The sequence below is a fragment of the Nerophis lumbriciformis genome, linkage group LG26 (genome assembly GCF_033978685.3).
Source record: "Nerophis lumbriciformis linkage group LG26, RoL_Nlum_v2.1, whole genome shotgun sequence".
In the NCBI taxonomy this organism is placed as follows: domain Eukaryota; kingdom Metazoa; phylum Chordata; class Actinopteri; order Syngnathiformes; family Syngnathidae; genus Nerophis; species Nerophis lumbriciformis.
In genome coordinates this window covers 20424867-20438332 of record NC_084573.2, presented here as the reverse complement: position 1 = coordinate 20438332, position 13466 = coordinate 20424867, and the positions used below count along the sequence as shown (strand labels likewise).

General features: G+C 40.8%; 1 protein-coding gene across 5 annotated transcripts in view; it reads left to right on the top strand.

Annotated features, from left to right (window-relative positions):
• LOC133623823 (brain-enriched guanylate kinase-associated protein) overlaps window positions 1-13466 on the top strand; it is a 98686-nt gene that overhangs the window by 25226 nt on the left and 59994 nt on the right. For 3 of the 5 annotated variants that reach the window (XM_061987242.2, XM_061987238.2, XM_061987236.2), the window contains one exon: window positions 188-225. The exons of 1 other annotated variant lie outside the window; for it this stretch is intronic. In XM_061987242.2, the coding sequence (XP_061843226.1) occupies window positions 203-225 (23 nt within the window). In that variant the 5' untranslated portion in view covers window positions 188-202. Of the gene's footprint in view, window positions 1-187; window positions 226-377; window positions 520-13466 lie in introns of those variants that run through there. One more of the 5 variants, XM_061987240.2, reaches the window with a different exon arrangement.

The window sequence follows — 13466 nt, the reverse complement described above, 5'->3', positions numbered from 1 at the left end:
TGCATGGTAGGCAGCCAGCTGCAGCTTTGGATGGGGAAAGCCGTAAATGGGAGGATCTTGAAAGAGAAGGGGGGTATAGAGGAGCATAAACAAAAACACGGGGACAGCATGCCTCATGAATATGCATGTACATATACATCCCCCCCCCGCAGGCCACGCCACTAATAACTCTTATTTCCCTTTTTAGGTGTGCGATGATGACATGAACCATATGGGCACCATCAGGTAGGCTGCTTCTTTTCCCTTCTGCACGCATCCTTCGTCACACCCACACCTTCCCTCCCACTCTTCCTCTCTTGCACTTCTTGTCTTCCCTCCCCGGCTTTGCTGCTGCTGCTTCTTCTTCTTCTGGTGGCAGCAGAGGCGTCAGCAGCATCGTCAGCGGGGTGTGCGTGTGCTGCTGGGGTTTTCTCCCAGCTTAAAGGGAGAGCTGCTTGCACATACAGGAGGGAGTTTTCTCCACATCCCCCCCGGGCCGGGTTTTTATCTCTCCAGGATGAAGCTGTGCTTGAGCGGGAGGTACTGCATTTGTGTCCGTTTTTAAATTTGGACCGTGTGTGCGTGTTTGTCAGGGCTGACGGAAACTAATGCAGAGGTGCTTTTCTGCGAGTTTGATACAGATGAAGAGGTGTTTTCATGCCTGCGCAGGGGGATTCACTGAATCACGCTGCGCGCAACTCTAATGTAAATATCCAAACAAGATGCTCTAACAGTTTGCATGACTTGTTATTACCTTTTCTGCAGTCACCTGTCGGAATGCTCACGGTGATTAATAACTCTGCATGATATCAGCACTCTTCCGGTCCGGTGTGATACCACGCACCATTCGCATTAGGCCTTCATTTAAACTGTCCGCTAACGATCACTTTCCCAAACGAACGGAATGAGCGTCATTGTCGCACACGCATGTACAGTTAGTTTTAGTTACGCCATTAGCAAAAGAGAACAGGCGCCTTTGGGTACGATTACAAACGCCATTATGGCAATTTTCAGGCAGATTAGAGTTGGAAAAGCGTCCAATGAGTGCTAATTAAGCTTCTTGGGTACGTTTCATCAATTGTCCTCAGCTCTGTGTCACAGCCTTAATTCAATTATTGCACCCTGGCCAAGATAAACGAGGATAGTACCGCACTTTTTATTGCAGGCAAGGTAACATACAACAACATGTGACAAGGTTAAGGTGAAGGCTGACCTTAACTTCTCCCCTCCTATTCCCCCGCTACTGCACTGGCTTCCGTCTCTGACAACAACTTCCAGTCTGTACATGATGAAATGCCATGAAATCCATCCCCCGCCATTTCTCGCTCTCAAACAGCCTGTCCCTCCCTCTGCCGGCCGGGGTCCTGCCTCTAGGGCCCTGCGGCAGAGATGTCGATTTTGCAAGCAGCTAAACTTTACTTTGATTTGCGAATACTTTAAGTGTGAACATTGAACCAAATGTGTCACTATGCTCTCTGCAAAAACTGATGTAAGCTGGAAAAGTGGTTGTCACCCACCGTCCCCTAGTGGTGTTTTGAAGGTATGACTGGTATTAATCATCATTTCAGGGGCGATAAGATCCAAAACGATTTAGTGAGTTGGAATCGATTCAGTAAATTTTAAGACTGTAAAACAAATACTTGACACTGAACACTTAAGCCAAAAGTACGTGTTCCGTAATGAGCTGTCAACGGATGCACTTTTTATTACCAGGTGTACAGTAAGGAAGGGATTCATATGGCCTCATTGCGTGAAAGGAAGGTGGGAGGGTTAATCATTTTGTAATGCGGTCTGCTGAAAATGATGGAAAGTGCCACCATAAAGCAACTGACGGTCGTGGTCAAAGTCGAAATTGCCACAAAACACATTTTAATCAATCAATCAAACAATCAAATGTTTAGACTTAGACTTAGACTTCCTTTTTATTGTCATTCAAATTTTAACTTTACAGCACAGATAAGAATGAAATTTCGTTACATAAGCTCATGGTAGTGCAGGATAAAAAAAGCAATAGGGTGCATATATAAATAATAAATATATATAAATAATATATAAATACAGTATATATATAAAATAAATAAATATATATAAATAAATAAATAGATTACTGTACAGATAAATATATTGCACTTTTTCACATGCGTCCACGTTTATGGATGTATGTTATATTGTCCTTTTTATTCCAGCGAGTTAATCCATTTTGGGGGGAGTTGAGGGGATAATTTAGTTTAATTATGATGCGTTCAATAGTCTTACGGCCTGAGGGAAGAAGCTGTTACAGAACCTGGAGGTTCTGCTTCGGAGGCTGCGGAACCTCTTTCTAGAGTCCAGCAGTGAAAACAGTCCTTGGTGGGGGTGGGAGGAGTCTTTGCAGATTTTCTGAGCCCTGGTCAGGCAGCGGCTTTTTGCGATCTCCTGATGATCTTTTCCGCCGTCCTCACCACTCTCTGGAGAGACTTCCAGTCTGAGGCATTGCAGGCTCCAGTCCAGACAGAGATGCAGTTGGTCAGCAGGCTCTCTATAGTGCCTCTGTAGAATGTGGTGAGAATGGGGGGAGGGAGCTGTGCTTTTTTCATCCGACGCAAAAAGTGCATGCGCTGCTGAGCTCTTTTTACAAGAGCTCCAGTGTGTAGGGACCAGGTTATATTGTCAGTTATCTGCACCCCCAGGAACTTGGTGCTGCTTACTATCTCCACCGCTGTGCCGTTGATGAAGAGTGGAGCGTGGCTGGACTGGTGCTTCCTGAAGTCAACGATGATCTCCTTGGTCTTGTTGACATTCAGGACCAGGTTGTTGGTTCTGCACCAGTCAACCAGATGTTTCACCTCCTCCCTGTAGTCCATGTCGTTGTTGTCACGGATGAGGCCCACTACTGTCGTGTCGTCCGCATACTTCACAATGTGGTTAGCAGTGGACCTGGCGCAGCAGTCATGGGTCATCAACGTGAACAGCAGCGGACTCAGGACGCAGCCCTGGGGGGAGCCGGTGCTCAGGGAGATGGCACTGGAGGTGTTGTTGCCCACTCTCACAGATTGGGGTCTGTCTGTGAGGAAGTCAAGCAGCCAGTTGCAAAGGGGAGTACTAAATCCAAGGGGGGCCAGTTTGCTCACCAAGTGCTTTACTTATATAGCCCATAATTACAAATGTCTCAAAGGGCTGCACAAGCCACAACAGATCCCACATCAGGGCAAGAAAAAACTCAACCCAATGGGAACAACGAGAAACCTTGGAAGGGACTGCAGATGTGGGGGACACACTTTTTGCAAGGGAATTAGGTATAAATGAATTATACATTCAAACAAGCAAGTAAACAAGAATCTTATTTAAATAAAGTGCAACCATGAATTGATTAACGTCGACCCCGACTTAAACAAGTTGAAAACCTTATTCGGGTGTTACCATTTAGTGGTCAATTGTACGGAATATGTACTGTACTGTGCAATCTACTAATAAAAGTCTAAAAAAACCCAGCCCATGATCCAAAGCATACCACATCATGGCTGGTCAAACATGCTGGGAGGCAATGTTTAATTGGCCTTCATTTGGAAGGCCTGATTTTACACTCAGTCTACAGACATTTTTCATGTAGTGCCGAGCTCAATCGGAAACTGTGACACAGTGCCAGAGAGGAGGCGCAGGAAAACATATTAGAGTTAATTGATTAACACGGACCTCGACTTAAACAAGTTGAAAAACTTATTCGGGTGTTGCCATTTAGTGGTCAATTGTACAGAATATGTACTGTACTGTGCAATCGACTAATAAAAGTCTCAATCAATCAAACCAACATTTTGATAAGAGAAAACCTTTTCTGCTCTCATTTTCAGTATTCAAGAAATGTTCAATAACATTACAGTAACCAACATTTTAACAGTAGAATTACCTGCTATATAGAATAATTCATATAATATTCATATAAACAATTTAAACCAAACAAATCTCTTCAGGTTAAACGAGCAGCGATTGACTAAATACTCTCATTTTAATAAACAGCAGTGCAGTAATATCTGACAAAAGAACAAGTTTAACCAACTACTACTTGTCATAGTCAGCTCCACATCATACATGTAGTACATAATATACATACATATCTCCTGTAAACAGTATTGTGCTCAATGGCAATATTATTTCACAAAACATAAAATAAAATTGAATGAATAAAATAAAATAAATATAAATTAAACATATCTCAAATAGTTAATGGGAAGAAGCCAAGACAGATTTGTCGTGTTGCCGTTTACATATGCTACAAAAAGTGAACTACGTTTTAAAAACCTCTATGTCTTTGCAAAAGCCAGTGTTTCCACACACTGGACCACAATGGTGGTTTGTTCATTTCTCATTCGTCTGCTTCTCTTCTGGATTCCACCATACTTGTTTTTGATGACTTGTGGCGATAATGTTACTGACGGGCACACTGACTTCTGTAATATTTAACGTATTTATCAATAAAAGTGCTAAAAAAAAAAAAACTACTATATATAAGTATGCTGTTCTTAAAGCCAATGTTTTCTTTTCTAGTATCAATTTCAAATTGATACTAGATGGTGATCTATTTAAAACGATGTTTGATCATGTTTTCCTGAAGGCCAACTTGCAGAGCACAGATCGATGTAGGTGAATCTTAGGAATATAAGTCAATAGATCGATGTAGTGGATGAATCGTTACACCCCTACCGGCTGCACATTAGACAACTGAGAGAACCATGGTTGCTTCTTCACTATGTTCTGTTAATGTATTTTTCTTGAAACAGAAACAAAAAGGCTTTTTGTGCATTTTAAATTAAGTAGTCATTATCATTATGTTTTAGCTATTTCTAACCATTAGCATGTGTTTTCTAAAATTATAATTGATAATTGATATATAATCATGCTGATATTGCACTGAGCATATAGAACGATGGCCACGTACAACAAATGTAAGATTGAGGGGCCACCTCAATACATTTTGTACATTAAAGATCTTAAACGAAATACAATGTACAAAACCAGTGAAGTTGGCACATTGTGTAAATCGTAAATAAAAACCGAATACAATGAAAGTTGAAAAACCTTTTCAACTTATATTCAATTGAATAGACTGCAAAGACAAGATATTTAATGTTCGAACTGAGAAACACTTTTTTTGTGTGCAAATAATCATTAACTTAGAATTTAATGGCAGCAACACATTGCAAAAAAGTTGGCACAGGGGCATTTTTACCACTGTGTTACATGGCCTTTCCTTTTAACAACATTTGGGAACTGAGGAGACCAATTTTTTAAGCTTTTCAGGTGGAATTCTTTCCCATTCTTGCTTGATTTCCAGCTTAAGTTGTTCAACAGTCCGGGGTCTCCGTTGTGGTATTTTACACTTCATAATGCGCCACACATTTTCAATGGGAGACAGGTCAGGCCAGTCTAGTACCCGCACTCTTTTACTATGAAGCCACGCTGTTATAACACGTGGCGAATGTGGCTTGGCATTGTCTTGCTGAAATAAGCAGGGGCATCCATTAAAAAGATGTTGCTTGGATGGCAACATATGTTGCTCCAAAACCTGTATGTACCTTTCAGCATTAATGGTGCCTTCACAGATGTGTAAGTTACCCATGCATTGGGCACTAATACACCCCCATACCATCACAGATGCTGGCTTTTGAACTTTGGGCCTATAACAATCCAGCTGGTTCTTTTCCTCTTTGGTCCGGAGGACACGACGTCCACAGTTTCCAAAAACAATTTGAAATGTGGACTCGTCAGACCAGAGAACACTTTTCCACTTTGCATCAGTCCATTTTAAATGAGCTTGAGCCCAGCGAAGCCAGCGGCATTTCTGGGTGTTGTTGATGAATGATTTTCGCTTTGCATAGTAGAGTTTTAACTTGCACTTACAGATGTAGCGACAAACTGTAATTACTGACAGTGGTTTTCTGGAGTGTTCCTGAGCCCATGTGGTGATATCCTTCACACTGATATCGCTTTTTGATGCAGTACCACCTGAGGGATCGAAGGTCACGGGCATTCAATGTTGGTTTTCGGCCTTGCCGCTTACATGCAGTGATTTCTGCAGATTCTCTGAACCTTTTGATGATATTACGGACCGTAGATGGTGAAATCCCTAAATTCCTTGCAATAACTCGTTGAGAAATGTTGCTCTGAAACTGTTCAACAATTTGCTCACGCATTTGTTCACAAAGTGGTGACCCTCACCCCATCCTTGTTTGTGAATGACTGAGCATTTCATGGAAGCTGCTTTTATACCCAATCATGGCACCCACCTGTTCCCAATTAGCCTGTTCACCTGTGGGATGTTCCAAATTAGTGTTTGATGAGCATTCCTCAACTTTCTCAGTCTTTTTTGCCACGTGTGCCAGCTTTTTTTAAACATGTTGCAGGCATCAAATTCCAAATGAGCTCAAAAATAACAAAGTTTACCAGTTTGAACGTTAAATATCTTGTCTTTGCAGTCTATTCAATTGAATATAGGTTGAAAAGGATTTGCAAACCATTGTATTCTGTTTTTATTTACCATTTACACAACGTGCCAACTTGACTGGTTTTGAGTTTTGGCTTCTCTATGCTAAACTCTCTGAAGAAAACATCCACAACTTAGCTTTGTGGTATAAGCAACAAAGCAAATTAATTGAATATCTAATCTAACCTCCTTAACTTACTTTTATTCCGTCAATTTAAACCTTTTTCAGGGTTTTAGCAAACTCGAAAACTTACCATATCTTGCAAAAAAATGTGTACACATGTTCATCATGACAGGAAGCACAGAAACTATTAAGACCATATACAGTGAGGCGCACAGGTTTCCCGGCCCTATATTTGACGGGATTTGAGCAGTTTCCATTTTTTTTTTTTTGTTGTAATCCAGGACATGTCTGTAGAATGTATTGCAGGCCTTTAAAAAAAATTGGACAATCTTGACATAGAACCTTTTTCAATGTGTCAATAGTTTTATAGTTGCCATCACAGTTTTCCTCCTCACTGTGTGGTGGTGTCACAAAAAAAAACGATCGTGTGGTTAACTTTTGAGTTTTGATGCATATTATTCCATGGCTGTGGTTGACCGCCACAGTGCATTTGACTTTGGAGTTTTTGCTTTGAAATGTAAGTTGATCTGAGTCTAAAACTGGTGGTGCACCAACTACTTACAGGTTACATCACTTGTTGCTAGGCAAAATTGGCACACATGGGATGTTGTTTTCTTGGCAACTTCCTGCCTAGAGAAAGAACGGGAAAATTTGGCAGCAGCACATTCGGACACATGCACTATTATATTACGGTACCTGTTCATTTAGTCAAGTCACTTTTTTTTGTTAAAAAGACATCCATCCATCCATCCATCCATTTTCTACCGCTTGTCCCTTTTGGGGTTGCGGGGGTGCTGGAGCCTATCTCAGCTGCATTCGGGCGGAAGGCGGGGTACACCCTGGACAAGTCGCCACCTCATCGCAGGGCCAACACAGATAGACAGACAACATTAAACATATATATATATATATATATATATATATATATATATATATTATATATATATATGTGTGTGTGTGTGTGTGTGTGTGTGTGTGTGTGTGTGTGTGTGTGTGTGTGTGTGTGTGTGTGTATATAATTATATATATACAAATTATTTCTTTTTTTTCCACTTCTGATACCAATACTGATATTATTCCAAAAGGGTATAAGCACACATCATGCATACTTTTATTATTTTGTTTATTTTATTTTCAAGTGAAATTACTCAGAGAACAGTAGTCGCCATGAAACACGCCTACTTATTATTACCATTTGGAACGGACCTACAGTATGCTGTCTTTAAATTGAAGTGGAGTGGTATTTTTTGGGGGGCAACACCTGTGGCCAAAATAATTCATGAAGTCAAGCTCATGCTGCAGTAAATTGAATGCTACGGACACGTTTGTTACTGGATACTTTCTAATGTGTTTTTGCCTTGGAGACTTTGTATCTGTAAGTAATAAGCAACTATAATTATTTGACACTTGTTTTTATTGAAAAATGTTTTAGACTGCAATATTTTTCAGGTAAGGACACTTATTACGTACTGTATGTGTTAGCTCACGTGTTATTGTGTGCTTAGCTGTTGTGTAGCTGCTAGCTCCTAGTAGCCTATAACCTACCATGTTTACCTATTGTAAATTGGTTTTCTAAAATACAACAAAACACTAACCTTGTGTGCTTATTGGAGGACATTTAGATGCCAACTGTGGCTGTACAGCTTTGCAAAAGTAAACGCGCTACAGGACTGCTTGTATCCCAAGCCTATAATTTTCCGATGCTTGTTTTTTTGTTGATATTGGACCAAGCTCCGATATCAAAGTCGTATCGGGACCGCACTTACTATAAGGCCATCTCGAAAATCTAAAGCATTACTGACTTTGCTGTGTGCCCTCCTCCGTCTTTTTGCCAAGCAGCTTGTGCCACTATTAGTACACTCCATGAGAGATAGTGGAATAAATCATCTTTTCTAACAAAACATTGTTCAACATTGATCTTCAAAAAGTTTATAACCACAAATCACAACCCTTCCCGCAGACCAGTTGTCTGTGTACATACAGCAGACAAGATATTGTGCATATTTTAATGTTGTTTTTGTGTGTGATATCAATGATTCAACAAGAAAATGGTGGCATGGATTCAAAGTGCTCTATATTTAGCTAGATGTCCAGGCACTGGATGTGCAGCTCGTGTCGACTCAAGAAAATACATGCCTACTATTTCTTTGTCAAGTTTCACATGCTTTCATATAATTGAGGAATTTGGCAAAGCATTTCTGCAGGTATGCTTATTGTTACGTTAACCCACCGGTCTACAACTCAAGGTTCGGGGGCCACATTTGGCCTGCCACATCACTTTACGAGGCCCGCGCAAGCCTGGAAATAATGTGTGTCAAGGCTTTTCATCTTTCTTAATAAATGTATTAAAATGTAGACAGAAAAAAATGTAATGCATGTAAATGCAGTTGTTAGCCCAATATTATCTCATACAACAAGGTACTGTTGTCCCGGTACCGGTACCAAAATGTATTTCAATACTTTTCTATACTTTTTGGTACTTTTCTAAATAAGGGGCACCACAAAAAATGGCATTATTGGCTTTATTTTAACAAAATACTCTTACGGTACATTAAACACATGTTTCTTATTGCAATCGAAGAACAATTTTGTCCTTGAATAAAATAGTGAACATAGTAGACAACTTGTCTTTTAGTAGTATGTAAGCAAACAAAGGCTCCTAATTTGTCTGCTGATGTAGTATGCAGTAACATATTGTGTCATTTATCATTCTATTATTTTGTCAAAATCATGAAAAGCTGTAAAAATGGATTATTAATCCACTTGTTCATTTACTGTTAATATCTGCTTACTTTCTCTTTTAACATGTTCTATCTACACTTCTGTTAAAATGTAGTAATCATTTATTCTTCTGTTGTTTGGATACTTTACATTAGTTTTGGATGATACCACAAATGTGTGTATCGATCTGATACCAAGTAGGTACAGGATCATACATTGTTCCTCATGTGTCCAGGGACGTATTTCCTGAGTTTAGAAACATAATGTGAATTTTTTTTAAAAAGAATAAAGATTTTGTGACGATAAAAAATATCGATGTAATCATAGTAGTATCGGCTAGATACGCTATTGTACTTGGTATCATTACAGTGGATGTCAGGTGTAGATCCACCCATGGCGTTTGTTCAGGGTGCTAGCTCGCTGTTCGCAGTTAGCTATCGTATCGTATCCTGAAGCATATTTAGCTATTCCTCGTCCTGCAGGGATGATACTTGTAAGAAACGTACTTTATCTATCGCAATGGAGGCGAGGATTAGTGATTTAGAAGTAGCTAAAGCACTGCTGACAGCGAATGGACGTTCGCCGCTAGCTAGCTAGCCATGTCTTAAAGCACCTCTTCCTGAGGGTGTTTCAGTGTTATAGATTCACCTTTTTCCTTAGTTTTTAGGCCAACATGCGTCCGTTCTCCCTTTTCTGTCTACACACTGTGTCTGCTTGTAAGTACTCTGTGATTGTGCGCTGTCGAACATGCTCCTCTACTTGTAAAACCAGCAATGTCATGACGTGACGACGCGCCGTCATGCCCGGGGACCCGTACTTTTCAAACAGAGTATAGTACCGTTTTTGATTCATTAGTACCGTGATACTATACCAGAACCGATATACCGTACAACCCTACAACAAGGTATTCCAAGCTTTTTTTGTCATTGAACCCCTTTTTCAAGTAACTTCAGTGGCCTTGTGGTTAGAGTGTCCGCCCTGAGATCGGTAGGTTGTGAGTTCAAACCCCGGCCGAGTCATACCAGAGACTATAAAAATGGGACCCATTACCTCCCTGCTTGACACTCAGCATCAAGGGTTGGAATTGGGGGTTAAATCACCAAAATGATTCCCGGGCGTGGCCACCGCTGCTACTCACTGCTCCCCTCACCTTCCAGGGGGTGATCAAGTGTGATGGGTCAAATGCAGAAGATAATTTCAACACACCTAGTGTGTGTGTGACAGTCATTGGTACTTTAACTTTAACTTTCTACACTAGCTGAGCCAAAATATCTGCTTGTCACTCTGACTTGTGATTCCAAAGCAAGTTAGTAAACAGTGGTCATAATTAGAGATGTCCGATAATATCGGACTGCTGACATTATCGGCCGATAAATGCTTTAAAATGTAATATCGGAAATGATCGGTATCGGTTTCAAAAAGTAAAATTTGTGACTTTTTAAAACGCTTTGTACGGAGTGGTACACGGACATAGGGAGAAGTACAGAGCGCCAATAAACCTTAAAGGCACTGCCTTTGCGTGCCGGCCCAATCTCATAATATCTACGGCTTTTCACACACACAAGTGAATGCAAGGCATTCTTGGTCAACAGCCATACAGGTTACACTGAGGGTGGCCGTATAAACAACTTTAACACTGTTACAAATATGCGCCACACTGTGAACCCACACCAAACAAGAATGACAAACGCATTTCGGGAGAACATCCGCACCGTAACACAACATAAACACAACAGAACAAATACCAAGAACCCCTTGCAGCAATAACTCTTCCGGGACGCTACAATATACGCCCCCCTGCTACCCTCAACCCCGCTCCCCCAACCCCGCCCACCTCAACCTCCTCATGCTCTCTCAGGGAGAGCATGTCCCAAATTCCAAGCTGCTGTTTTGAGGCATGTTAAAAAAATAATGCACTTTGTGACTTCAATAATAAATATGGCAGTGCCATGTTGGCATTTTTTTCCATAACTTGAGTTGATTTATTTTGGAAAACCTTGTTACATTGTTTAATGCATCCAGAGGGGCATCACAACAAAATTAGGCATAATAATGTGTTAATTCCACGACTGTATATATCGGTATCGGTTGGTATCGGAATCGGTAATTAAGAATTGGACAATATCGGAATATCGGATATTGGCAAAAAAGCCATTATCGGACATCTCTAGTCATAATCAATAATCTGTCCCCCTTTTTTTGTCATTGTGGCGATCTAAAATGCCTGATTTCGCTTCAGGATTTTCCAAAGGTTGCAGAAAAATCGCCATTGGTGATGCAGAGAGACATTTGATGGTTAAGCAGTTGTGTTATGTTTGAGTGCTGCTGGGAAATGTTGATGTTTGGCCAAAATGTGTGGGGTATTTACGGTAATTGTGCAAGGTTGCGGATAGTCCGCGGAGATTGGTTGAATTCATTCAGGGACGGCGTGGCGCAGTGGAAGAGTGGCCGTGCGCGACCCGAGGGTCCCTGGTTCAATCCCCACCTAGTACCAACCTCGTCATGTCCGTTGTGTCCTGAGCAAGACACTTCACCCTTGCTCCTGATGGGTGCTGGTTAGCGCCTTGCATGGCAGCTCCCTCCATCAGTGTGTGAATGTGTGTGTGAATGGGTAAATGTGGAAGTAGTGTCAAAGCGCTTTGAGTACCTTGAAGGTAGAAAAGCGCTATACAAGTACAACCCATTTATCATTTATTTATCATTTATTCCAAAATCCTGGAGGATGTGGCCCATGATGAAAATGATTTTGACACCCCTGCCATAACCCTACAAGTTTTCTTGAAATATTTGGAAATGCTCAATTTTTAAAATAATTCATTTTCATTTTGTATCTTAATATCAGCATGCACAGTTTTTCTTTAATGTAACTGATTGTGGTACAGCGCCATGGCAAAATTAAATCTCCCACACCTTAAAAATAAGGTTTTTTTACATGAAAATAAATGAAAGTGATATAATGTATTGTAGCCTCCAAAAAAAGTCAAAAGTAAGACTCTATTTTTAACTTTTATTGCCAATCTTATGCTAGCAACCGGATCAATTCCAACACATATTCCCTCTCGTGCAAACACTTTCGTTTCTGTGCTTCCCCAGACATGCAACAGCACTTCCTCATTCTACTCCATTCTTGTTTTAGGCACAGACGGTGTGTTCGTGATCATGGGAAAAATCAACATCAAATCAAAACCACACAAACATTAACACCATCAGGAAGTTATGATATGAATGGATATATACTGTATAGCCTATTATTGACTTATGATGCACCAAAGTGAAGTGAGTTATATTTATATAGCGCGCTTTTCTCTAGAGACTCATTGAGCTTTACATAAAGAAACTCTACTTTGACCATTGGAAGAGTGATGCCAAAACGGGATGTTGTGACGACGTAGGCAATACGCACGGGATTGTCTGCAGCATGCCTGCGATGTGGACGTACTTTAATAGAGCCGAGATGTATCTGCGTACAGCGATCTACAAAATGTGCAAATATTAAGAGGACAGTGTCTGCTTTCAAGGAGAGAAAGTCCAACTGGAGCAGCATCGCAAAGCAAGTGTGACGTCACGTTCGCAGCTCGCTGTTCATTGCGGCCATCGAGGGACAGAAGTAAGTTAAAGTTAAGTTAAAGTACCAATGATTGTCACACACACACTAGGTGTGGTGAAATTTGTCCTCTGCATTTGACCCATCCCCTTTGATCACCCCCTGGGAGGTGAGGGGAGCAGTGGGCAGCAGCAGTGCCGCGCCCGGGAATAATTTTTTGGTGATTTAACCCCCAATTCCAACCCTTGATGCTGAGTGCCAAGCAGGGAGGTAATGGGTCCCATTTTTATAGTCTTTGGTATGACTCGGCCGGGGTTTGAACTCACAATCTCAGGGCGGACACTCTAACCACTAGTAGAGTCTCTAAACACGAGTACAGTCTATAATAACACCAGAAAGAATATTCGATTTGTTGCTCGTCATTTTTAGTAAAGAATCTTGAGACACTTCAAAAATTCTGAACAAAGTACATTGTGCAGTAAAACAGCAACAATTGAAAATAGAGCAAAACGATATAATGTAAAAAGTATAGTCGAGGTTTCTGTTGTTTATCCGTTATACAGTGCTCAATACCGGGGTAGAGCGGAATATACATTTGGTCAGAAAAAAAAACACAAAGGCTATTTCATCCCTACAAGCCT